General features: G+C 42.9%; 2 protein-coding genes across 4 annotated transcripts in view; one reads left to right on the top strand and one right to left on the bottom strand.

Annotated features, from left to right (window-relative positions):
* Window positions 1-8479, bottom strand: part of GNL1 (G protein nucleolar 1 (putative)) — a 35532-nt gene extending 27053 nt beyond the window's left edge. The window contains exon 1 of one of the 3 annotated variants that reach the window (XM_061619165.1): window positions 8300-8479. In XM_061619165.1, coding sequence (XP_061475149.1) covers window positions 8300-8375 — 76 coding nt within the window. In that variant the 5' untranslated portion in view covers window positions 8376-8479. Of the gene's footprint in view, window positions 1-3568; window positions 3633-8177; window positions 8259-8299 lie in introns of those variants that run through there. The other 2 variants (XM_061619166.1, XM_061619167.1) reach the window with 2 other exon arrangements.
* A 12187-nt stretch (window positions 8480-20666) lies between these two features.
* Window positions 20667-26470, top strand: part of ABCF1 (ATP binding cassette subfamily F member 1) — a 34635-nt gene continuing 28831 nt past the window's right edge. The window contains exons 1-4 of the mRNA XM_061619164.1: window positions 20667-20956; window positions 25143-25189; window positions 25902-25982; window positions 26169-26295. Of these exons, the coding sequence (XP_061475148.1) occupies window positions 20869-20956; window positions 25143-25189; window positions 25902-25982; window positions 26169-26295 (343 nt within the window). The 5' untranslated portion in view covers window positions 20667-20868. The remainder of the gene's footprint in view (window positions 20957-25142; window positions 25190-25901; window positions 25983-26168; window positions 26296-26470) is intronic.

Genomic DNA, 26470 nt, shown 5'->3' with positions numbered 1-26470 from the left:
GTGATTACAGATGGGAAACCTGTGGCCCTCCAGGTGTTGTTAGACTTCAACATGCATCAGCCCCACCTAGGAACGCCAAGTTGTAGTCCAGCAACATTTGGAGGGCCACAGCTTCCCTATCCTTGCCTGAGATCCACCAACTGTAGCCGTTTAGAATTAGTGAACACTGAGCCCAGGGATTTGTTCTACCGGAACTGAACAGGGCACAGCGTTGTTGCACACAAAAATCAAATCCTTTTATCACCAACACTCCACTCTTCATTTCAGCAGTACAGTGTAATTTGGAGGGGTTGTGTGTCGTTTTGTTGCCATTGCTAAAAAGTAAGGGGCCAGAAATCCTTGCCAATTTGCTTCAATTTACCCAGTAGATTCCGACTGATCTTCTACCCACACCTGCAGTGAGGATAATGCCAATACCCTGGTTGGCAACTACTTTTAAACAGTGTCAATATTTAAAATGGAACTAGGGCTGAAGGACTCCAGCAAAATGGATTCAACCCTAATGACTCACTCCTGTACAAATCAGAACTGAGCCAAAGTTTTCTTTAATTCTTCCTCTAGAGCAGGGATGGGGAGACTCTGTGGCCCTCCGGACCTTGCTGGGCTCCCAACTGCCATCAGCCCTAGCCACCATAGCCAATAGTCAAAGATGAGTGAATGGTCCAGCAACATCTGGAGGGCAAGAGGTTTCCTCATTCCTGTGCCAAAGTATTAGCTGTAACTTCCATTGCAATTCATCTGCCACAGGATTGCACAGGAAACGCTAGTAGAGTGCACTCTTGATGTGAGAACAACAAGTCTTCAGAACTCACAAGCAACCTTTTCTTATTCAGAACAGAGTTCATAACTAAACTGCATCATCCTAGGTGACCGGGGGGGGGGGGCAGACACCCATATTTTTATTTGTAATTGTTGTGCTGACTATTTAGAATTGTCTTTTACACTAAAGTTACGTAAAGGGTATACTATTAGCAAGAGCAGTCATAACAACACTCCCATAAGAATAGCAACTGAGTTTCTAAAGTAGCATTTAAGTGAGCAGTGACTTTAATTGAATAACTGTACTTTAAGGGCTTAACAGCACAACCCCATACATGCATACTTGGAAATAAGCCCCATTTAATTCAATGGGACTTACAGTGAAATTCAATACATGTCTACTCAGAAGTAAGCTCCATTGGGTTCAATGGGACTTACTTCCAGGTAGGTATATACTGGATTGCAGACTTACTCTCAGGGATGTGTGCATAGGATTGCTGCTAATTCATTAACAGATGTGCTCTTCATGCCAACAGTAGAACACAGATCCTTTTTTAAAAACAAGATGAGCAATAAGCTATTTGTTTAAAAGTATTTCTATTCTGCCTTTCCTAAAAAAAAAAAAAAACCATACAAAACCTAATAGCTCAATCCTAACCATGCCTACCGGCAGCAAGTCAATGGGGCTTACTCCCAGGTAAGCGTAGTTAGGATTGCGGCCTAAAATGGCTTAAACAACAGAAAAGGTAATCAACCATATCATACAAAATACCCCCCAAAAAACCCTAAAAGAAAGCTACAAATCTAAGAACAGCAGAATTAAAGGCAACAACAACAGCAAGCGCCCACTAAAAACAATTTCCAGCAGAGTTAAAACCACTTAAGATTCAAATGCCTTTTGCATAAAAGGAAGGCTTTCACTGTGCAGTGAAAAGATATTAACAAGAGAGAGCAAGGGTTGCTTCTCTTGGGAGGGAATTCCAGAGGCTAGATGTAACTTGGGGCAGCTGGGTGAAAAAGAGGACAGGAGGCTCCTGTGACTTTAATGGTTGTGTACAAGAGGAATTTCAACAGGTGTAGTTTGTATGCCAAACTACATCTAATCCACTGAAATTCCCTCTTGTATACAACTAGCACATTTACAAGTACCACACAATGTTTGTCTGCACTTGCAAGGAATCAGTCCTTCCGTGTGCAGCACCTACTCCTATACTCCCTGGCCACTGATATTAGGCAAATGTCTTTGCTGTACCGTTTTTATTTATTTTATTATTATATTTATAGCCTGCCTTTCCCCCCAAGGAGGCATACATAGTTCTCTCCCTCATCTGCACAACAACTCTGTGAGGTAGGTAAGACTGAGAGCCAGTGACTGGCCCAAATTCACCCAGTTATAGGGTTGCCAGGCCTAGGCCTGAGATTGATCCTGTATCTTTAGGAGAAGAGAAAGTCAACCAAGTGCAGGTGTTCTTGCAACTTCCCCCACACAACTTTTAAAGATACAGAAGACAGTCTTCTGTATCTTTAAAAGTTGTGCAGGGGGAAGGGAGAATTCCATCTTGTGGTTTTTTCCCATTACGGTGTTGCAAGAACACCTGCACCTGGCTGACTGTCTCTTCTCCTAAAGATACAGGATCAGTCTCAGGCCCTAAGCCTGGCAACCCTACCCAGTTTCATGGCAGAGTGAGGATTTGAACTCTGGTCTCCAAGGTCTTAGTCTGACACTCTAACCACTACATCACACTGGTTCTGCCAAAACCTTAAAAGTTCTGGCGCCTGCTAAAAACGTTTTTGTTTAAGCAAGCCTACTCAGATGTATAAATTTGGCATGCATTTTAATATGAAGTTTTTAGGAGCACTTATTTTTAATTAAAGTGGGATAAAGAAATGTTTTCTATGGAAAATTACATATCTGCGTTCATAAGATTTACAACTGTATGTGTTACCTTAACGCCATTCTTTTCAAGTTAAAGTTGGCTAAGGGTAGGGAAACTTTTTTTCTTTGTATGCATTTTAATATGTAACTTTATTTTATAATGTGTATTTTTAAAACTGCTGATTTTATTTTAAATCTAACTTGTTTTTAACATCTGGTTGTATCAGTAATTTTTATGTAAACTACTTAGAGGTTCTGATGATTAAGCGGTATATAAATCCTGTTAAATAAAAAAATCTGCTAAAGCTTTTGCGGCCTTGTCCACTTTTTGTCCCTGAACACCTTAGAACAGGCCTGGGAAAGCCCTCTCCCTAGTCTGGGGATTGGGAGTGGCCTCCCAGATGAAGTTGGACTCCAACTCGCATAAACCCCAGTCATCAGGGATGATGGGAGTTGCAGTCCATCTTTATCTGGAACACCATGGTTCCCTAACCCCACCCTAGTCTTAACCAAACACACTTCAGGATCTGTTCTCCCCTAACATTCTGCCCATGATTCAAGCACGGCTCAGTTATATTCACTTCCCCACAGCAAGACAGACCCACCATTTATTGACATCTTAATGCATGCAGAGAGGCTGGCTGGCGAAAAGTTCATACTTATCTAAGGTGGATGAAGTTTTGTGGTGTTGTTTTAAAAAGCAAAGTGATCTGAAAAGGCAGAATCTAGTAATAATCTTCTCTAAAATATTTGAAATTTGATTTGAGAATAAATGCCTTAAAAGTACCAAACAATATTTGCATCAATGTATCATATAAAAACACAATTGCATTTAAGTAAAGCAAAAACAAACAATTCAGTGCACAATTAACTCAGTTCAAGACAAACTCATAATAATTTTAAAATTATTTATCAGAAACGGCTTCTAAGCACCAGCCATAAACTCTTTGGGAAGGAGCTTCTTCACTCAATGCAGCAGCACAATCTCAGGCAGCAACTTCTTTCATAGTTGTAACTAGGGTTGCCAGTTCTTGGCCTGAGACTGATCCTGTATCTTTAGGAGAAGAGAAGGTCACCCAAGTGCAGGTGTTCTTGCAACTCAGTAATGGGAAAAACCACAAGGTGGAATTCTCCCTTCCCCTCTGCACAACTTTTAAAGATACAGTAGGGCCCCACTCATACGGCGGGTTACGTTCCGGACCCCCGCTGTAAAGAGAAAACCGATGTAAAGCGGAACTCATTGAATAGAATGGCACGCGATGCCCGAAAACCGCCATAAAAGCGGAACAAGTGCTGTATGAGTGGGGCTTTAGTCTAATTGCGTCTAATTGAGACCACCGCATTAGCAAAGCGCCTTAAAGCGGGGCCCTACTGTGCAGAAGACCTCTTGGAGGCCTGGCAACCAAGAGGTTTTCTGTATCTTTAAAAGTTGTGCAGGGGGAAGGGGGAATTCCACCTTGTGGTTTTTCCCATTACCGAGTTGCAAGAACACCTGCACTTGGCTGACTTTCTCTTCTCCTGAAGATATAGGATCAGTCTCAGGCCATGAACCTGGCAACCCTAGTTGTAACCCAGGAGGGAAATGGGGCAAATCTCACTCAGCCTCGGATGGAACACACACTTCTTTGCAAACAGCATCACAGTCCCATGTGTGGGTATATACGTACATGTATGGCGACCCACCATGCCTGCCAAACAGGAAGCCTCACCCTGGCTCATTAGCTCATTTAAATGGCATCAGGTGAACTACAACTCTCTCATCCAAAACTGGGAGAATTTTCACCATCCAAATTTACAGGGCTGATGTAATGATCGCTAAGTTAACATATGCAAGACACTTTGAAGATCTGGATGCAGAATAAAAATGCAAAAAAGCATTATTATCATTGCTATCTAAAGGGCAATGACACATTCATACACATGCCCACCTTCCTGTTTTCTTTCAACTGGTGCTCTTGTCTGAGAAGCCACCACAGAAAACTTTTGCTCTAAGCCAGCTGCCCATTTAATGCTCTCCATAGTTATTTCAGTCCTGTTAGCACACAACTCATAACCCCCATAAAGCTTTTTCATCCTACTGCCTGTCAGTGAAGCTCAGCACCTTTCTTTCAGATTGTTTCCAGTTGAGTTGCACGGTAGCAGATTGCGCACAGCGCATCTCTCTCCTTGCCACAAAGGTGGGTTTCCCCCACTTCTTCATTTATTAAATTTATATCCTGCCCTTCCTCCCAAAAGGAGCTCAGGGCGGCAAACAAAACACTAAAAACTCTCTAAAACATCTTAAAAACAGACTTTAAAATATATTAAAACAAAACATCTTTAAGAACATCTTTAAAAAAAATGCTTTACAAAACATCTTAAAAAGAAAGCATCTTAAAAAACAATTCCAGTACAGACACAGACTGGGACAAGGTCTCTGCTTAAAAGGTTTGTTGAAAGAGGATGGTCTTGAGAATAATTGGGATGATGCCTGTCTAATATTTAAGGGGAGGGAATTCCAAAGGGTAGGTGCCACAACGCTAAAGCTCTGCTTCATACAAACCCCTAGCTCCCTGAACACAGTAACACAAGAACCTTCACAACTACCACCTTCCTCTTTTGCTCTGTCCTCCAAAGATGCTGCAGTCAACAAAACCTTCCAGAGAACAGTTCAAAAGCCTGGACCACACTGGCTATTTTTAAATATGACCACATTGAAAATGATCATATTATACCAGTATGAACAGCTTAGCGTAGATCCAGCTACAACAGCATAGCACTCACTATCATTGCCATTTGTTTAAATGTGACATTTTATCCCACATACACCAATCAATGTTTCAAAAGCTACATATTTTTTGACTATAACAATCATTAGTATGAGGATGTGACCCAGAGATGAAAGGATGGGCACCCATATGTGCCAAAAGTCATGCAGGTTATGCATAGAGGAGGTGGGAGAAGGTAGGAAACAGGGCTGAGCAATGTGTGACTGACCATGCTGAATGGAGTCCACCCTTCACGTATGGGAGGCCACCTCTTGATTTTGCAATCCCTGCCTGAGACTGCAGAAATGGGAAGGTTGTTAATGACCTAACAGGCTGCATTTAATCTGGTGGGTTGCAAGAAATGCAGATCTGATGTGGAATCTGTGAGCCTTACACTGCAGTTCTAAACACAGATATGTGCACGTAGACCCTATTGAATTCAGTGTAATTTACTTTAAGGCAGAGATGGGAAACCTGGGGCCCTCCAGATGTTGTTGGGCTCCAGGGAAAGGGCCACAGCTCAGCTGTAGAGAATCTGCTTTGCATGCAGAAAGTCCCAGGTTCAATCCCTGCCATCTCCACGTAGGGCTGGGAGAGAACCCTGCTTGAAATCCTGAAGAGCTGCTGCCAGTCAGTGTAGACAATACTGAGCCAGATGGACTCAGGATAAGGCAGCTTCCTATGGATAGGATCTATCATCCCCAGCCAGCATAGCCAAAGGTCAGGGGTGATGTAGCCCAGAAACACCATGAAGACCACAAGTTTACCATTTCTCCTTTAAGGTAACCTTAATTAGACAGTTCGGAAGCTTCAGCTAGTGCAAAACGCAGCAGCCAGACTGCTGACAAGGACCAGCCGGTCAGCACATATAACACCTGTTCTGGCCCGTTTGCACTGGCTACCTATTTGTTTCCGAGCCAGGAATTCCGAGCCAGGAATGGTTTTGACCTATAAAGCCTTACACGGCGTGGGACCGCAATATCTTGTGGAACGCCTCTCCCGCTATGAACCTACCCAGTCACTTTGCTCAGCATCTAAGGCCCTCTTCCAGGTACCAACCCATCGAGAAGCCCGGAGGACAGTTACTCGATCTAGGGCCTTTTCTGTAGTGGCCCCCGAACTGTGGAACAGCCTCCCCAAAGAAGTACGCCTGGCGCCTACGCTTCTATCTTTTCGGCGCCAGGTTAAGATCTGGCTATGCTCCCAGGCATTTTAAGCGTTTATGTTATGATTTAAATTTTTTATTTTTTATTTTTTTCTTTAGTTGCTGCTTGTGTTTATTGTTTGTTGTCTGATTTTATTGTTGATATTTTGTATTTTAACCTTTTTGTACACCGCCCAGAGAGCCACTCGCTATGGGCGGTCTATAAATGAAACAAACAAACAAATAAATAAATAAATAAATTAAAAATGTTAGATTCTTGACAGCCCTTCCAATCCCATTGCAGCTCTTAGTAACTACATGTTATCCCATCCTTCCAGACGTTATTTGTGGGCATCTTCCCCCTCACGTCTCATCCTCACAGTAGCCCTGCGAAGTAGATTAGGCTAAGAGAAAGAGAGAGAGAGAGGCTGGTCCAAATTCACTCAGTGACCTTTACTGGCAGAGTTGACATTTGAACCCACCTCACCAACACTCCTAGTTCAACCTTCTAGGAAACTGCTATTCCACATTGGTTCCCCTTCACCTGAGTTGTACTCTCATGCAGAGTTACTTAGAAGGAAATTCCACTAAAATCCACCTGCACGTATCTCAAAAGGAACAACATTCAGTATAACAAGCAGAAGAGATTCAATGGTTGCAGTCCTAAGCAAAAGTATCTGAAGCAAAGAGCTATCCTCCATACTTAAATAGTATTTCTCCCTCACAACTATGGGCAGGGGAGGGCACGGCACTCCAGATGCATTGGAGAAGAATAGTTTATTCCACTAAGCAGTTTAGGCAGGAGAAAAAGAGAGGGTGATATAATGCCCACTGCATTGCAGATGTTGAGTGTACTAAGAAATTGAGAAAACACCCCAATGCATTGCAAAGAGAATCATCCTTCAAGTGTGTCTTAAAAAGGCAAAGAGAAGTCATCCCAAATTTGAGGGGGAGGAGGCCTAAAATTTATTTGGAACAAAGTTTAAAGGGACGTTCACAATCAAGGGGCTATTGCTCTCTCTACCAAGGAAGAGGGTCTAGTTCTTCTTAAAACATTTCATTAAACGGAAAAGAGTATACTACTTTAGGAAAGAGTTAAGAATTGTGTGTGTACCTGCGTGTGCATGCAAAGTGCAGGGGCAGGAGGCAAGTCAATTAGCATGAATTAGGCATGCATCCCAGATGTCTGAAGAGGAGCAGTGAAAGTGAACATCCCCAGATTTATCTTCTAAAATGGTTTCAGGAAGGGGAGTGGCCAGTTCTAAGTAATATATGAAAGGCCTGGCTCACTTTACCTACCCCTCCCCTATAGGCTTTGCAAAAGTCAGGAAAGAGGAGAGAAAGGCAGGTGCTTTATAAATGTTTTAGGAAAGGGATTTGCTCCTCTGGAAGCCTTTTCTTTAGGTGCCAGTATCCAACCCCAAATTGTTTTTAATGGAGGAGAAGTAGAGGTCACACTTTCTTTCCCCCCTTCCCAAAAAATGTTTCAAGGAGGAGGAGTGGCCTTATGTGATCCAGATGTTTATGTGGATGATCATGAAACCCAGATGTTGCAATGATAAGGGGACAATCCCTTTTTCCAACTCATCATCAGGAAAAGGGGAAGATGTTCGAGCGAGAAGAAAGGTGAGAATACAGATGGTGAAGGTACCTCCCCCCTCCATGCTCCCGAAGAGGAAGGGGTGAATGTTACATCCTTCCAGATGTTTCATGGTCGGGGAGGGGCTCCGTCTCCTCCCACACGGCTCCGCCCCCTCCCGCTCTCCCTCTCACCCTGCCGCTTTCGCTCCCGTTTGTCCTGCAGCTGTTTTTTCTTCTGCTTAGCGCTGAACGGCCTCTTGCGGGGCATGTCCTATCCCGGCTGCCGTCCCCTCCTCCTCTTTCTGCTCCTTCAGCAGCACCGTCTCTCAGCACCGGAGTGGGAGGAGCCAAAAGACGGCTCCTCGGCTGGGAGAGGAGGAACCAATGAGCTCCGAGCAAGGGGAGGAGCCGCAAGGGAAAGGGCGGGGCCGGCAAAGCTAAAGAAGGCGGGATCGTGACGCAAAAGAGCAAAAGGCACTGAACTTAGGGAGAAAAAAAGGGGGTGGTTGACCAAACCATTTGGGTCTAATAAAAGGGGTGGGCGGACTGCTTATAATGATATATATAAACATTTACAATGTCATTACAATAACTTCATATCCTGGGAGAGAACGTACAGTTTCAGAAATTTATTAAACAATTTCAATGTAATTCCAATTACTGTACATCTAACGCAAATAACTATATATACAGTACATGTGCCTTATAATACGATGTCATTTGCTTGTTTAATAAATGTATATCCTGACCTTCCATATAGAAAGATTCCCAAACTGGCTTGCAAGATAATATTTATAATATAATAAACAACATAATAATAAACAATAAGATAACATTTTAAAAGGGGTAGATCATTTACAACTCCAAGCATCTGAGTCACATGTAAGCCCATTGAAATAAACTGATTCTAAGAATGTTTATTAAGAATGAATTATCAGTGAGTTTAATAATTCATCTTCCTGCTAAGGCTGCAATCCACTGCACACGGGCCCTGGGAGGCCCACTGAATATATTGGGGCTTACTACAAAGTAATAAATGTGCAATTAGATTTGGCTGTGTATCTGCTTGGAATTCCAGCCAACTTTTAAACATTTACAATGTCACTACAATAACTCGGGATTTCTGTCCACTGATAAAAGAGCCAACATTCTTTGAAAACTCACATTCGTACATTAAGTTAATGGCCATAGCCACATTATTGCCGCCCTGGACTCCTACTGGGTGGAACGGCAAGATATAAATCTTATTATTATTAACAATAAATTTATGTATTGCTTCCCATGAGGCATCCAAAGTGAATTACAATACAATAAAAACATATATAGAACTGCATATATAAAAACATAAAATATTTGCATATATAACAACAATGTAAAAACAATTTGTATCAGGGTTGCTAAGTCTCCGGTTTTTGCCTGGAGACTCTGGATTGTTGTGGTCCTCTCTGGGTCTTCAGGTGAGTCACCTTAATCTCCAGACTCTCAGCTTTCACTTTAAAAAAAAAAAGTTTCTAGATGGTCTGGTTCAAGAGATATATACCAAAACATCAGCCAGCCAGCCACCCCACCCCCTACCACTTCTTTAAATGAGCTAGTACCTGGCTGCTCTAAGCCTGCCCTTTCAGGTTTGTAGCCAATAAGTGAAGTTAGGGTTGTGATTGACAAGGCAGCAGCTAGACCTCATTGCAAGTTCAGAAAACTTTTTTCCTGCTTATTTGAAAATCTTATAAATTGAATAAGCATATAGCTTTCAGTCTTTTTCTCTCTTGTGTGCAGGAGTAAAACAAGTTTAAATTTTCCTGGACTGTTGAAGAGGGCAGTGTTTTGCAAACCTTCCCGATATGAAGCTTTGATCTAATACTCATTTTTCTGGGAGTAAAGCTGCAATGCTAATCCCACATACCTGGAGTAAACCCCATTGAATCCAGTAGGACTTACTTTTGAGTAGACAGGGTTAGGATTGTGCTGTAAATTAATGGGACTTTTGAGTGAACATAGCAAATAATTGTTTGTGTTGTAAATCTTTCTCTCCCCCTCCAATCCCATTTTTAAAGCAATTTGGCAGGGCTGACTTAGGTGTCACTGCTTTTATTATGTAGGAAACTAATACAGATTTTATTTTATTTTTAAAGAATGTTCTGCAATGACCAACTGGTGTTGACAATAAAATATGGAGCAACATGGAGTGTTTGTATTTTTACATCTCTAGCATGTATGGAGTCTTTCCAACAACTGTGTGAGGTAGGGTTGCCGACTGGAAACCAAGGCAACTCACAATAAGATATAAATCCCTTTAAAATCCAACAACCATAACAACAAGTATAAACAGTTGCAAAACAGCTTAAAGAGGCATGATTCTGAATTTTGGGTTGAGTGAATTAATTTCTTTATCACTTGAGGTTGCAGTTCCCTGCTTGAGGTTGCATGCTTCCCTGTTTGAGTAAGCCACATTGAATACATTGGGGCTTGCTTCTAAGTAAACATGCATAGGATTGCACTATAAATATGGTTATAGATTCTGTAAATAATACACATATTTGACATTCATGCTTATATGAATATTTCTTCATCCTGTGTCCCAATAAGTATCTGATTTCACATTATGGCTGTATATTATGTCCTCTACATTTTAAGTGTGCCCTTCTTCTTTGGGGTGGTCATGGTTCCCCTCTGTCATTTTCATTCTGAGGGGCAGATTAGGCAGAGAGATGGTGAGTAGCCTATGGTCACCCAGTAAACTTTATAGCTCATATCCATTTAAAAAAATTAATTAAAATGATTTACATGCAGGCAAAGTTTATTAAGTAGATCCACAATTTTAAAATTGTTATTTTCAATTCACTAATGAATGCACATCATACCTAGTGCAGATCCACACAATTAATTTAAAGCACATCCAATTCACATTTAAAGCACATGACTTCCTTTAAAGAATCCTGGAAAGTGTAGTTTCCCCCTCACAGTTATAGTTCCCACCACCTTTAACAAACTACAGTTCCCATGATTCTGTGGTAGGATTCATGTGCTTCAAATGTGTTGAATGTGCTTTAAATTAATTGTGTGGATCTGCACTAGGTATGATGTGCATTCATTAGTGAATTGAAAATAACAATTTTAAAATACACTTTTTTTAACAGGGGAAGGGTTGTAGCTCAGTGATAGGGCATATGCTTTGCATGCAAAGGTCCAAAATTAAATTTCTGGAAAAGACTATTTCCTGGCATCAAGCAGAGCCAATGGTAGTCCATGTAATCAGTACTGCGCTAGATGGTACCAAATGGCCTGAGTCGAATCCTTTGTTTCTAAAAATGGAAAGAGACCCAAGGGCCACAGTGACTCCAAAATTTATTTATGTATTTTATTTACAACATTTATATACCGCTTTACTGTAAAAAATCTCAAAGTGGTTTACAGAAGGAATTAAAACAATAACATTATTGGCAAAAATAAAGACAGGTATTTAAAAACATTCAAAATAATAAAACCAACAATGAGTTAAAAAGAGATGAAAAACATAATAGCCTCTATGTGCCTGGGTAGGCTTGCCTAAACAAACATGTTTTTAGCAGGTGCTGAAAAGAGTGCAATGAAGGCACCTGCCTAATGGCAATAGGCAGGGAGTTCCAGATCGTAGGTGCTTCCACACTAAAGGATCCATTTCTTACCAGAGCACAACAAGTACTATGTGGCACCCGTAACATGGAAAGCACACCTTGAACTTGGCCTGGTAGCAAATCGGCAACCAGTGCAGATTTCAGAGCAGAGATATTGTTGAGCCCCAGTGCCCTCAGAAGGATCAAGGAAGGGGGCTGGATGAGCTTCCGTTCCTTCCATTAGGGCAGGGGGAAAAGTCAGAGAGTGTGTTGAGACTTTCCTGGATGAGGAGGGAGGAGGTGTGTTTGACACTGTGCCAGTTCCCACGGTCAGTTCTCCCACCGAAGAAGACTGCACTCAACCTCCAGATGCCCCCACTGAACCGTTGGGGGATGTCTTGGCGCATGAGCCAACTCCACCCCCCCCTGAGCCCCTCTCATGGCACATCAAGCGTTTCCCCACCTCCTGAAGCTGAGCAGACACCTTTCGAGACTGTGTTGTCCAATGAGCCAGCGGAGGCACACCCCCTTTTGCCCCGCGCCAGACGCTGGGAGAAGCGCTTTGGTCGGAGGGAGGGGCTGCAAAGGAGTCAGAGATTACGAGCGAAGACCTGTCCTATTTAAGGTTGCACACACACCCCGGATCTGGGTGCTGAGTCAACTCTCTTTATACACTGCAGAGTATGCTTAAGTACCTTAGTTAGGGATGCTAGTGAGTTAGCACAGTGTGCCTATGAAATGCATTGCCTTCGATGTTACTTTAATAAAACAGGAATTAATTCCAGTCTCGTCTCCATCTCGTGAGTCTTACTCTGGGCAGGACAGATATTATGTGCTGATAGGGTCTCACTCATGTCAGCAATCATGCCACAGCATTCTGCATTAACTGCAGCCCCTTGGTCAGGTTGTGCTACATGGGGAATTTCTGTGACCTTGGCTGCCAGGATTTTTTTAGTTTTGTTTTTTGGTTAGGAATCATGACTGGTTGTGGGATGCTGAGTTTTCTGCCTAACTCATAGGAATATTGTTGTGGTTGGTATGGTATTGCATTTAAGAAATCATTACTGACTTTTGTTTTTATTTTTCTATTTGCATTTCATTAACCTTTAACCTCACTCCCCTACATCCATAGAAGCAACAACAGTGGTTCCATGTGTTCATCTCAACCCCCTTAAACTCAGTGATGATGCACCTTGTTGGTTGCATGATGATTTGTTTCTTGCCCATTAGTGGTAAAAGGGAATTCACATACTGGGAACTGTGGCTGCAATTGTTGTTGTTCCCAAGAGAGTGCCTGTGAAGGTAGATCAACCATGTGTGTTTTCTCTTTGTCAATTAATATTAACTGGAATTGGGTTGGTGATCAAAGTGAGTTTATAGCAGCCCACAGGGTAGACAGAAAAGGGTAGAGAATCTTCTTACTCTTAGTCATTTCTCAGACCTCTTTGGATTAGCCATGTCAAAAGGTAGAGGCAGGGCATTCCAGGCAGGGGATTGCCAACCCTGCTTGGATATGGATATCTTTGCAGAGGATCCCTAGTCAATCCTTACCAACATCACAATCCAAACCATATCTACTCAGAAGTAAATCCTATTGAGTTCTATGGGACTTAGTCCCTTTGTGTGTTTAGAATTGCAGCCTTCAGAGGTATCCATCTTTACTCCTGAGTGTTCCCATCTAACATCTCCAGAACACTAGGCTCCTTTCTTCCTACAATGGCCTTCTGGTGACTATCCTAGCCTGAGGGCACTTAAATCCTTCTTGCCAGAAACAAGTAGGCTAGATTAAATGTTCCTTACCCTGGAACCATCTTTTTTGTTTTTGTTTGAATTGTATGCTCCAAGCAACTGTGGTTAATGCTTAATGTATCATGCTTAAAGACATCACTAGGGCCTGCTTCTGTGACATCACTAGGGACCACTCCTGAAATCTCAGGGTTTGGGATGCTTCTGACCTTCAAATCCAGTACTGATCCCAATACCAACCGAGATAAAAACATCTCCATTTAGAAGGTTTGTTGAAAGAGGAACATCTTCAACAGGTGCCAAAAGGACAACAGAGAAGGTGTCTGTCTGATATATACTGGGAGGGAGTTTCAAAGGGTGGGTGACACCACACTAAAGGCCCGATTCTGACAGAACGGAGCATGTGATAGGATGGTATCCGCAGGATAGTTTCCTCTTGCAGAGCGCAGTGATCAGCTGGATGTGTAGGAGATGAGATAGTATTTGGCTTTGTACACCAGAACCAGCACGTTGAACTTTGTCCAGTATCTAACTGGCAGCCAATGCAATTCTTTCAGTGGCAGCATAATATTATGGTGATATTCTGCCCCAGTGAGCAGTTGAGCCATGGCATTTTACACTAGCTGTAGCTTCTGGGCAACTCCACATAGAGTAAATTGCAGTAATCCAAGCTGGAGGTTGCCTGCGCATGGATGACAGTGAACAGGCTTTCTGGGTTCATAAACAGCCATAGCTGTCTTACCAAATGAAGTTGGTAAAAGGCACTCCTAGCCACTGAGGTCACATTGGCCTCTGGTGCCAGAGATGGGTCCAGGAGCATCACCAAACTACTAACCTGCACCTTCAGGGAAAATACAACCCTGTCCAAATCAGATAATTTACATATTACCTGGATTCTGGAACTGCTCAGCCACAGAGCCTTTGTCTTGCCAGGATTCAGAATCAGTTTGCCGGCCCTCATCCAGCCTATTTCCGAGCCCAGGCTCCAGGCACTGGTCAAGAGCTTTCACAGCCTCTCCCAGGTCAGATGTTATACAGAAATAAGAGTTGGATATTATCAGCATACTGATGATTTCTTGCCATAAATCTCCCAGTAACCGCTCCCAACAGTTGCATGTAGATGTTAAATAACATTAGGGACAGGATGGTACCCTGTGGCATCCCACCGCACAACTGTCAGGGGACCAAGAGATAATCACTCAATGCTTTCCTCTGAAATCAACCCTGGAGATCAGACTGGAACCAGTGTAAAACAGTACCTCCAGCGCCTGTCTCACAGAGTCTGTTCAGTAGGATATCATGGTATCAAAAGCCACCAAGAAATCGAGTAAGAATAACAGGGTCACATTCCCCCTACTTCTGCTGATAAAGGTGATTCATCAGGGTGACCAAAGCTGATTTGGTCCCATAACTAGGCCTGAACTGACTGGAATGGTAACTGGTTCATCCTAGAGTACTTACAATTGTTTTGGCACAATCCACTTGTTCACCTTCCCCAAAAGTAGTTGCAAACAGGCAGTAGCTGTCACAAACCAATGTGTTCAAGATGGGCTTATTACTGGGTGAGTGTATTCTTGTATTTAAGAATAATGATAAAATAAGTATCTTGCACAAAAAAGGTCAAATACCTATCTGAACTTTACAAGAAATAGTTTTTCCTTGCCAAATACTGGCGTGGGCAGATAGTTTATTGAATAAACCAAGGTAACATGAACTTGAACCATTTTAACAGTCATAAGAGCTCTTATCATATATGGAGTGAGAAATGTCAGATGTCCAAGCTGGATTTAGAAAGGGAAGAGGTACCAGAGATCATATCGCAAACATACGTTGGATAATGGAAAGGACCAAGAAAGTTCAGAAGAAAATCACCCTGTGCTTTATAGATTACAGCAAAGCCTTTGATTGTGTAGATAACGAAAAACTATGGAATGCTTTAAAATAAATGGGGGCGCCCCAGCATGATTGTCCTGATGTGTAACCTATACTCTGGACAACAGGCTACTGTAAGGACAGAACATGGAGAAACTGATTGGTTCCCCATCAGAAAGGATGTGACACGGGTGCATTTTATCTCCCTATTTGTTTAATCTATATGGAGAACATATCATACGGAAAGCAGGATTGGACCAAGATGAAGGAGGTGTGAAAATTGGAGGGAGAAATATCATCAATTTAAGATATGCAGATGATACCATACTACTAGCGGAAACCAGTAATGATTTGAAAGGAATGCTGATGAAAGTTAAAGAGGAAAGCACAAAAGCAGGACTACAGCTGATCATCAAGAAGACTAAAGTAATGACAACAGAATATTTATGTAATTTTAAAATTGACAATGAGGACATTGAACTTGTCAAGGATTATCAATACCTTGACACAGTCATTAACCAAAACAATAGTCAAGAAACAATAAAGAAATCAGAAGGCTAGGACCGGGGAGGGCAGCTATGAGAGAACTAGAAAAATGGAAATGGACTGCCTTCAAGTCGATCCTTATGGCAACCCTATTTATAGGGTGTTCATGGTAAGCGGTATTCAGAGGGGGTTTACTATTGCCTCCCTCTGAGGCTAGTCCTCTCTGGCTGGCTAGGGCCTGCTCAGCTTGCCACAGCTGAACAAGCCAACTGCCAGCTGGGGGGCAACTGGGCTCCTTGGGACTATGCAGCTTGCCCACGGCTGCACAGGTGGCAGGGCACGTAACCCCTGAGCCACTCATTGTGGGGTGATCTTTAGCTGGCCTTTGACACCCAGGAGACACGAGTGGGGTTTTGAACTCACAGACTCTGGACTCCCAGCCAGGCTCTCCTCCCCAAAAGGTCCTCAAATGCACAGACGTATCACTGAACACTAAAGTCGGGATCATTCATACCATGGTATTCCTGATCGCTATGTATGGATGTGAAGACTGGACAGTGAAAAAAGCAGGTACGGGAAAAATCAACTCATTTGAAATGTTGGAGGAGAGCATTGTGGATACCACAGACCCCGAAAAAGACGAATAATTGGGTGTTAGAACAAATTAAATCAAAACTATCACTAGACGCTAAAATGATAAAACTGAGGTTATCATGTCTCTGAGAAGACATGATTCACTAGAAAAGACAATAATGCTGGGAAAAACAGAAGGGAGCAGAAAAAGAGGAAGACCAAACAAGAGATGGATTAATTCCATAAAGGAAGCCACAGATCTGAACTTACAAGATCTGCACAGGGTGGTTTATAATAGATGCTATTGGAGGTCACTGATTCATAGGATTGCCATAAGTCATAATCGACTTGAAGGCACATAGCAACAAGAGCTGGTGTAGTATAGTGATTAAGAAGCTATGACTTGGCAAGAGCTGGGTTGGAAGCTCAACTCTGCCATGAATTCACTAGATGGACTTAGGAAAGGCACTTTCTCTCAATATAAATCCAAACATCCCCATTTGCAATATGGGGAATAATAACACTCTTAACATTACAGAGTTGTGATGAGAATTACATCTAGATAACTTACGTGAAGTGCATCATTATTTTATTATTCTATCTATAGAAGTCTCTTGACACTGTTAAGAATGCAACTTATGCTATCAGCTATTGTTGATGCACAATACATTTAAAAAGTTCCTTTTGAGTTTCAATTTTATTTATGCAGGGAAAGAAAGAACTGTAGAAGGCATCCATCAGTATTTCTGCCCATCCAGTTTCAGAGGAAGTTTGTTGTAAATTTCTTCATAGGTTCCCAGAACGGTCACTGTTTTGGTTGAAGCTATAAAAAATTGATGATATACTGTCAAACTCAAATGAGGGCACTGCCAGACTAGAGGCTGGTTTTGCATTAGTTGCAGCAAAGATAATTGCAGCTGACACCTTGCAATTTACAGTCTTGACCCATAAAATGATATAGACCATTAATCTAATAATTTTTTTAAATACTTGATGTTTAATATAGTTTTCTTTTTATTATGGCCAATACAAAAATAACATAAAACCATAAAACATAAAAACAGCCTGCTGGATCAGGCCAGTGGCGCATCTAGTTCAGCATCCTGTTCTAACAGTGGCCAACCAGGTGTCCATGGGAAGCACACAAGGAGGCACTGAGCACTCTCCCGTCCTGCGGTTTCCAGCAACTGGTATTGAGGACCACACCACCTCCAACTGTGGAGGTACTTAAGAACATAAGAACATAAGAAGAGCCTGCTGGATCAGGCCAGTGGCCCATCTAGTCCAGCATCCTGTTCTCACAGTGGCCAACCAGGTGCCTGGGGGAAGCCCGCAAGCAGGACCCAAGTGCAAGAACACTCTCCCCTCCTGAGGCTTCCGGCAACTGGTTTTCAGAAGCATGCTGCCTCTGACTAGGGTGGCAGAGCACAGCCATCACGGCTAGTAGCCATTGATAGCCCTGTCCTCCATGAATTTGTCTAATCTTCTTTTAAAGCCATCCAAGCTGGTGGCCATTACTGCATCTTGTGGGAGCAAATTCCATAGTTTAACTATACGCTGAGTAAAGAAGTACTTCCTTTTGTCTGTCCTGAATCTTCCAACATTCAGCTTCTTTGAATGTCCACGAGTTCTAGTATTATGAGGGAGAAGAACTTTTCTCTATCCACTTTCTCAATGCCATGCATAATTTTATACACTTCTATCATGTCTCCTCTGACCCGCCTTTTCTGTAAACTAAAAAGCCCCAAATGCTGCAACCTTTCCTCGTAAGGGAGTCGCTCCATCCCCTTGATCATTCTGGTTGCCCTCTTCTGAACCTTTTCCAACTCTATAATATCCTTTTTGAGATGAGGCGACCAGAACTGTACACAGTATTCCAAATGCGGCCGCACCATAGATTTATACAACAGCATTATGATATCGGCTGTTTTATTTTCAATACCTTTCCTAATTATCGCTAGCATGGAATTTGCCTTTTTCACAGCTGCCGCACACTGGGTCGACATTTTCATCATGCTGTCCACTACAACCCCGAGGTCTCTCTCCTGGTCGGTCACCGCCAGTTCAGACCCCATGAGCGTATATGTGAAATTCAGATTTTTTGCTCCAATATGCATAATTTTACACTTGTTTATATTGAATTGCATTTGCCATTTTTCCGCCCATTCACTCAGTTTGGAGAGGTCTTTTTGGAGCTCTTCGCAATCCCTTTTTGTTTTAACAACCCTGAACAATTTAGTGTCGTCAGCAAACTTGGCCACTTCACTGCTCACTCCTAATTCTAGGTCATTAATGAACAAGTTGAAAAGTACAGGTCCCAATACCGATCCTTGAGGGACTCCACTTTCTACAGCCCTCCATTGGGAGAACTGTCCGTTTATTCCTACTCTCTGCTTTCTGCTTCTTAACCAATTCCTTATCCACAAGAGGACCTCTCCTCTTATTCCATGACTGCTAAGCTTCCTCAGAAGCCTTTGGTGAGGTACCTTGTCAAACGCTTTTTGAAAGTCTAAGTACACTATGTCCACTGGATCACCTCTATCTATATGCTTGTTGACACTCTCAAAGAATTCTAATAGGTTACTGAGACAGGACTTTCCCTTGCAGAAGCCATGCTGGCTCTGCTTCAGCAAGGCTTGTTCTTCTATGTGCTTGATTAATCTAGCTTTAATAATACTTTCTACCAGTTTTCCAGGGACAGAAGTTAAGCTAACTGGCCTGTAATTTCCGGGATCCCCTCTGGATCCCTTTTTGAAGATTGGTGTTACATTTGCCACTTTCCAGTCCTCAGGCACGGAGGAGGACCCGAGGGACAAGTTACATATTTTAGTTAGCAGATCAGCAATTTCACCTTTGATTTCTTTGAGAACTCTCGGGTGGATGCCATCCGGGCCCGGTGATTTGTCAGTTTTTATATTGTCCATTAAGCTTAGAACTTCCTCTCTCGTTACCACTATTTGTCTTAGTTCCTCAGAATCCCTTCCTGCAAATGTTAGTTCAGGTTCAGGGATCTGCCCTATATCTTCCACTGTGAAGACAGATGCAAAGAATTCATTTAGCTTCTCTGCAATCTCCTTATCGTTCTTTAGTACACCTTTGACTCCCTTATCATCCAAGGGTCCAATTGTCTCCCTAGATGGTCTCCTGCTTTGAATGTATTTATAGAATTTTTTGTTGTTGGTTTTTATGTTCTTAGCAATGTGCTCCTCAAATTCTTTTTTAGCATCCCTTATTGTCTTCTTGCATTTCTTTTGCCAGAGTTTGTGTTCTTTTTTATTTTCTTCATTTGGACAAGACTTCCATTTTCTGAAGGAAGACTTTTTGCCTCTAAGAGCTTCCTTGACTTTGCTCGTTAACCATGCTGGCATCTTCTTGGCCCTGGCGGTACCTTTTCTGATCTGCGGTATGCACTCCAGTTGAGCTTCTAATATAGTGTTTTTAAACAACTTCCAAGCATTTTCGAGTGATGTGACCCTCTGGACTTTGTTTTTCAGCTTTCTTTTTACCAATCCCCTCATTTTTGTGAAGTTTCCTCTTTTGAAGTCAAATGTGACCGTGTTGGATTTTCTTGGCAATTGGCCACTTACATGTATGTTTAATTAAATAGCACTGTGGTCACTGCTCCCAATCGGTTCAACAACACTTACATCTCGCACCAGGTCCCGGTCCCCACTGAGGATTAAGTCCAGGGTTGCCGTCCCTCTGGTCGGTTCCATGACCAACTGGTCTAGGGAATAGTCATTTAGAATATCTAGAAACTTTGCTTCTTTGTCATGACTGGAACACATATGCAGCCAGTCTATGTCCGGGTAGTTGAAGTCACCCATTACTACCACATTTCCTAGTTTGGATGCTTCCTCAATTTCATATCTCATCTCAAGGTCTCCCTGAGCATTTTGATCAGGGGGACGATAGATCGTTCCCAGTATTAAGTCCCTCCTGGGGCACGGTATCACCACCTTATCACCACTATTATGACTACATTATTACTAAACCAAATCTATGGGTATCCTACTGTGTAAAATTGTTGTTTAAACCTGGAATGTGATTACTCTGATATCTATTTCCTCGTAGGCCTCTTCCATACCCCTGCATTCTGCTCAATACAAGTGGGTCTTTCCGAGAGACAGGAACGTCCTCCTCCCACTCTTGGCTAAACCTGTGGAAAACAAAAGTCCATTCCATCAAGTCAATTGCGCATCTCTATTGCTCCTCCACAATCTACAACTACGCTTCCTAGTCTCTATGATTTCTACTCAGCCCCTCTAGGAAACACTTCCTGATCTCTACGTTATAACCCAGCCTGGGCCCATAGAGTCGCTTTGGCTGACGAAATCGTCTTTTCTGCTCTGGCTTAGAGAAGCCCCGGATGCGTCATCTTTTGCGCAGGAGCGGTACGGCTAAGGCTTGCATGTGTGAAGCCAAGTTTCCGGGGAGAAGAGCCACCAGAACCAGGTGGCGGTTTTAGGGGTCGGTACGGAGCTACCAGCCATGCCCAAAGGAGGGAAGCAGCCCCAGCCCCAGGAAGAATGGATCGGGGACGAGGAAGTGAAGAACTGCCCCGGAGAGGGGGCTGGAGGTGATGGAGGCGGAGGCGAGGATTGAACTGGGCTAAATTGGGGTGGTGGAGGAGAGAGGCTAATCCGCAAAAAGGGTGGGAGGAGGAAAGATCTATAAGGGAGCAGTAGGGAAAGATTGGCGTAAAATCTGTGGGGAGAAAGGTCTTGGGGTGTAATAACCTTCCCACTTGCTCTGTATGCAAGTGTTTGTCCTTTAAATAATCCGACATAAACCTAGAATAAACCTTTCTCTAGTGCTGTAAACACATATATGCCTATTTACTCAGAAGTAAGCTTCACTGTGGTTTACAGAGGTTTTACTCTCAGGTAACTAGGGCTCTGGTTATATTTCCTAATAGAATCCCCAGTATAGACATTTGTTAGAAGAGAGGGAAATCGAATCAAGTCTGGCTGAATGTATTTGCTCATATTTAGCTCCTGCTGCCCTTACCTTTCTCCTTTGTTTTGCCTAATTTGTCTCTTGCATTTTGTCTAAATGTAAGTACTTCTGGGCAGGGAGCTATACATTTTTGGTTGTGTTTTAGGTTACCCTGAGAAGTACCAGATATGATATTGATGGTTATATTAATAATAATAAACCCATTCTTTTGCCACCCCAACCCATCCTGGTTTGCATACAAAAAGGAATGTTAAAGGCTTGCTGGTAGAGGAGGAATATTGGGGATAAGACTCCTGGAGAAGGAGCTGGACTAACAGGGTCAGAACATATGATGTTCCATATGTGCTTTCATTTATATAGTATAATTGGAAATTATCTCATCAAAATATATAAAAATAACTTTCAAATATTCTAAGTTCAACTGATAAATCCAATCCATATTATCTAAATCAAAATCTCAGCTATTCATGGTTGCTAAGATATAGAAAAAGTTTGCGCATGTTAAAAAAGTAACATTTGTATAGTGTTTAAGTGTTCAGAGCATTTCATATCCATGATCTAGTTATAATCCTTATTTAAATTGTATTATTATTCCCCATATTGCAGATGAGGAGGCTGAGCGAGAGTGGTTTCCCTTAGGCTACCCAGTGATTTTATGGCGATGTGAGATTTGTACCAAGGCCTTCCTGATCTGCACCTCAGTCTCTTAACTGAAAAAAATTCAATAACAGATCAATGAAAACTAAAAAATTCATGTTCCAAAGGCCTGTTTGAACAACACATTTTTTAAAAGGGTTGACTCCTGCCAAACTTCTGTTGGCAAGGTATTCCGCAGTGCAGAGCCTGCCACGCTAAACGCTTGTTCCCTGGTAAAGGCCGACTGAACCTCAGGAGCATGGGGGACTACTCCTCAGAAGATTGAGGTGGAGCATAAGGAATCAGGTGGTCCTTAAGTTACTTTGGGCCTAAGTTGTTTAGGGTTTTGTGAAATAATCCAAGCACCTTGAACCTGGCCTGGTAGTAAATCATATAACTCTGAGAACAGACTGGGATGAGATGCAGGTGAGGCCGAACTGGATTACAGTCTACTTAAGATAGCTGTAAGATTTGTCTGGTTTGGTATGAATCAGTATTTGAAATTCAGCATGTAACCTCTTGGTTCGCCTGTACACCCCCTTCGCTTTAGTTCAACAGCCCCTAAGTCTCTTTCCTCTCACCCACATTTCTTCCTGTTCCTAGGTGCTATGTGAGGTTTGTTCCCCCTACTCTATGCTGCCTTCTGCCACTTGTGCCCATCCTACCCGTGGGTCTCTGTACCTCAACCTGTTCTCCCCACCCAACTCACCTCTGCAGTCCAAACCATCATCTTTCCTGAATCTTGGGATCTCACCCCCCCCTTTAAACTCTGAGCTTCTTCCACACTAGCATGTCTGCCTCTTTTCTTCCTTCCTGCCAGGCCAGCACCATAGTTCTTCCCTGTTGTGGCCTCTCCTGAAGCTCTTAAAAGGGGCAGAGCCTCTGATTGGGTAAAATATGGTGACTGTGTAGTAATAGTTGTTCAGCATTACTTAATGTGTTCTAGAAAGTTTGTGTATCTCTCTCTCTGGTGGCATACCATATGAAACCCCTTTTGCTCCTTAGTCTGTTGTCCTGAACTCCCACCAGTAGCAGTAGCAGCTTAACATTCCCATGGAAATGTATGGGTCATGAGCCCCAATTTACAGGACAAGGCATTCAGGAGAGGAAGGGTGGGGCACTGGGCTATGGAAGCAACACATGTGTTGCTTTAATCTGAGAGTTGCCAATTATATATCTTATTATTTTCCTGGTAGGGCTCCTGAGCTTCTTATAATAGCTGCTTGAGAGGCAGACATTCAGTGGCTGAATCTTTTTCCTGTACTGCCTGTTTTCATGCCAGTAAAATAGCCATTGATGTTCTGTGTGTATGTAGCAGTTAAAAGGCCCAGGAGTCCTGCTAGCAAAAAGCTGAGCAAACCTGCATAGTAGAAGTGGGGAACCTGTGGCCCTTCTGATATTTCTGGACTACAGTTACCATTATCCCTGACCATTGGCCATGGTGGCTGAGACTGATGGGAACTTGAGTCCAACAATGATCTTGAGGGCCACAGGTTCTCAACCCTACAATCTGGGCTAGAGGGAGGAAGGGGTCATTTTAAATGAGCCATGAGGGAAACTGGCTGGGGTGGAAGTGGCAGGGGAGGTTGGACTAAGTTGGGATGTGGACAGGGCGAGATACAAGAGCTTGACAAGCCAGGCTCATTGAACGTGGGAGGGGAAAAGGTGTGGTGCCTGGAAGAAGCCCAGCAGCTTTAGTCTGTAGTAAAATAGGATGCTTCATCATTGAGAGAGAGAAAAACTATTCCAGCCGTTTACAGCTTGCCATAGCTCAGTAGCAGAGCATGTGCTTTGCATGCTAAAGGGCCCGGGTTCAAGCCCTGGTGTCTCCAAGTAAGGCTGGGAAAGATTTCTGTCTGAAACCCTGGAGAGCCATCGAGAGTCAGTGCTGTCAGCGGTGAGGTAGATGGACCATCGAAATAGTCTCTCTCTCTTCCTCCTATCACGAGAGCAGGAATCCAGGAGTTAAGACATCCACAAACACAGGCCCTATCGTACACTCAAATCTGTTATTTACTATTGAAAGCCAGTGTTGTTTAGTGGTTAGGGCAGAAGTAGCCAAGATGCTGCCCTCCAGATATTTGTTAGACTACAACTCCCATCATTCCTGACCATTGGCTATGCTGAGTGGGGCTGATGGGAGTTGTAGTCCATTTGGAGAGTTGCAGGTTAGTCATTCCCCTGCTCTAACCACTAGATGACACTGGCTTTACTTGTATGGTGGTGGTTAATGCCTCTTTTTCAGGAATCTTTTGAACTATGGATAGAAGACATTCCGGCTTTCCTTTTTTTATCTTTTTTCTTAGCTCTATATGGATTGAACAGCATGGTAAAAATATAATTAACATGGAATGTAGTTCCTGGTGAAGCTCATCAGTGTTCCTTCCTGACCTCTTTTTGAAAATAAATTAAGGCTTTCTTATTTTCCCAGGCATTTGAAGATTGAATTCAGATTGCTTATTGTTGTTCTTAAGCGATGAACTGTACATTTTGACATTGTTTCTATTTGCTTTATACACACACATTTGTTTATAGTAATCTTCTACACCACTATGTGAATGTATGTTGTAAGGCAGTTTTATTTTATTTCTAATACTTTTGCCCAACCTTTCTATAAAATCCTCAATTATTAAAACGCTGATGTGTTAATTATAATATTTTACATATTCATTACATGTTTGCCCTACACTACATCTTCCAGGGAGATCAGAATCCCCCTCCCCTTTTATACCAATACAGCTCTGTGGGGTAGGTTACTCTGAAAGTGAGTGACTAGCCCAAGATCACCCAGTTAGTGTCATGTCTGAGTGGGGATTTGAGCCCAGTTCTCTCCACCTAACACTCAACTGAGAGGTAGCCAATTTGGTGCCTCCTGATGTTGCTGGACTCCCAACTCCCATCAACCCCGACCAGCATGGCCAGTGATCCAGGCTGATGGGAGTTGTACTCCAACAGTACCTGGAGACCAGCATCTTGGCAACCTCTGCTCTTACACCACACCAGCTTTCAGTGTTAAATAATGCTTACTGTGTGTGCTTTTGTGTGTCTGAACTCCTTGGTTCCTGTTCTCAATGTGGAAGAGAGAGAGACTGGTTCAGTGGCTGAGGCTGAATAATGTTGGGTTTGTAACTTGCAAGTGTCCACAAATACTTCCTGGTTCTTTCTTTCAGATAAAGTGGTAAAGAAAGGGAAGAAGGATAAAAAGACCAAAAAGTCGGTAAGAGTCAGGATTGTCCTTTGGTGACTTCACCCTGTTTTGGCTGTGAGTGACTTGACATTCACGAATCTGGAGGCTCTCTTTAGTTCTAGCTATTCACAAGAACTTTGCCACCTTCCACAAGCGTTCCACATTTCTCCTCCTGATATTTCAGATGTTTGTGACAGTAGAATTGCATCTGCAGCACTTTTTGATGTCTCGGAATGCTTTGCCATCCTTGTTTTGCTTGTTCCTGCAACCCCACTGCCATAATTTATTTGAGAGATAGCGCCTGTGTTTGTATGTAACACTAAGCCAAAAAAAAAAAAGGAAATGACCTGGCTTCAAGTCAATTCCGACTTATGGCGACCCTTTGAATAGGGTTTCCATGGTAAGCGTTATTCAGAGAGGGTTTACCATTGCCTTCCTCTGAGGCTGAGAGGCAGTGACTGGCCCAAGGTCACCCAGTGAGCTTCATGGCTGTGTGGGGATTTGAACCCTGATCTCCCAGGTCATAGTCCAACAGCTTAGACAAAAGTGTGGCTTAATAATTTGAGGATTATTTAATTTTTTGGGCATATTTGTATGGGGAGAGCCCAGGGAGGAGAGTCAAGGCCAAGCCTTTTGCAGCTCTGTTCTCCTTCTGGCAATGGGCAGTGGTTCTAGGGGGTCTTTACTGCTTCTTTGCATTCTCCCTGCCAATATCCCCAACTTCTTTTTTCTTGTCTCTAAGTTCTTCGAGGAGCTGGCTGTGGAGGAGAAGCACACCAGTGAGGAGCAAGCAGCTGAGAAAGAGAAGGAGCAGCAGCAACTGGTGAGTAACTTCAGACCCAGCAATGCCAGGGGGATTATATTATGGATCCTGTCGCCAGAAGATGTTCTAGTTAACCACAGTGGGTCCAGTGATGTCACAGTGCCATGATCTGCATTTTGGTGAGGACTCTCACCCTCTTAACATTCTTGTCTGCTTGCTTGTTTTTTCCTTGCATGGCCACAACAGCAAAAGAAAAGACGTGATAAGAAAAAAGACAGAAAGAAAAAAGAGGTGGAAGAAGATGAGGAGGAGAATCAGCTGATTGAGAAGCTGAAGAAACTGTCAGCCCAAGCCAGCGATGAGGAAGATGAAGGTTGGAGGCTGCGATTTGAGGGGTTCTCTGTGTCAGCAGCAGGAACCTGCCTGCTTCTCTAGATCAGCAATGGAGAACCTTTGGCCCTTCAGGTGTTGCTGAACGACAACTCCCGTCAGCCCAAGCCAGCGTGGCCGATGGTCAAGGCCACAACTTCTGGGGGGCCACAGTTTCC

Source organism: Rhineura floridana, chromosome 3, assembly GCF_030035675.1.
Source record: "Rhineura floridana isolate rRhiFlo1 chromosome 3, rRhiFlo1.hap2, whole genome shotgun sequence".
NCBI classification, from domain to species: Eukaryota; Metazoa; Chordata; class Lepidosauria; order Squamata; family Rhineuridae; genus Rhineura; species Rhineura floridana.
The sequence above is the reverse complement of the archived record's forward strand: the minus strand, read 5'-3'. Positions and strand labels throughout refer to the sequence as shown.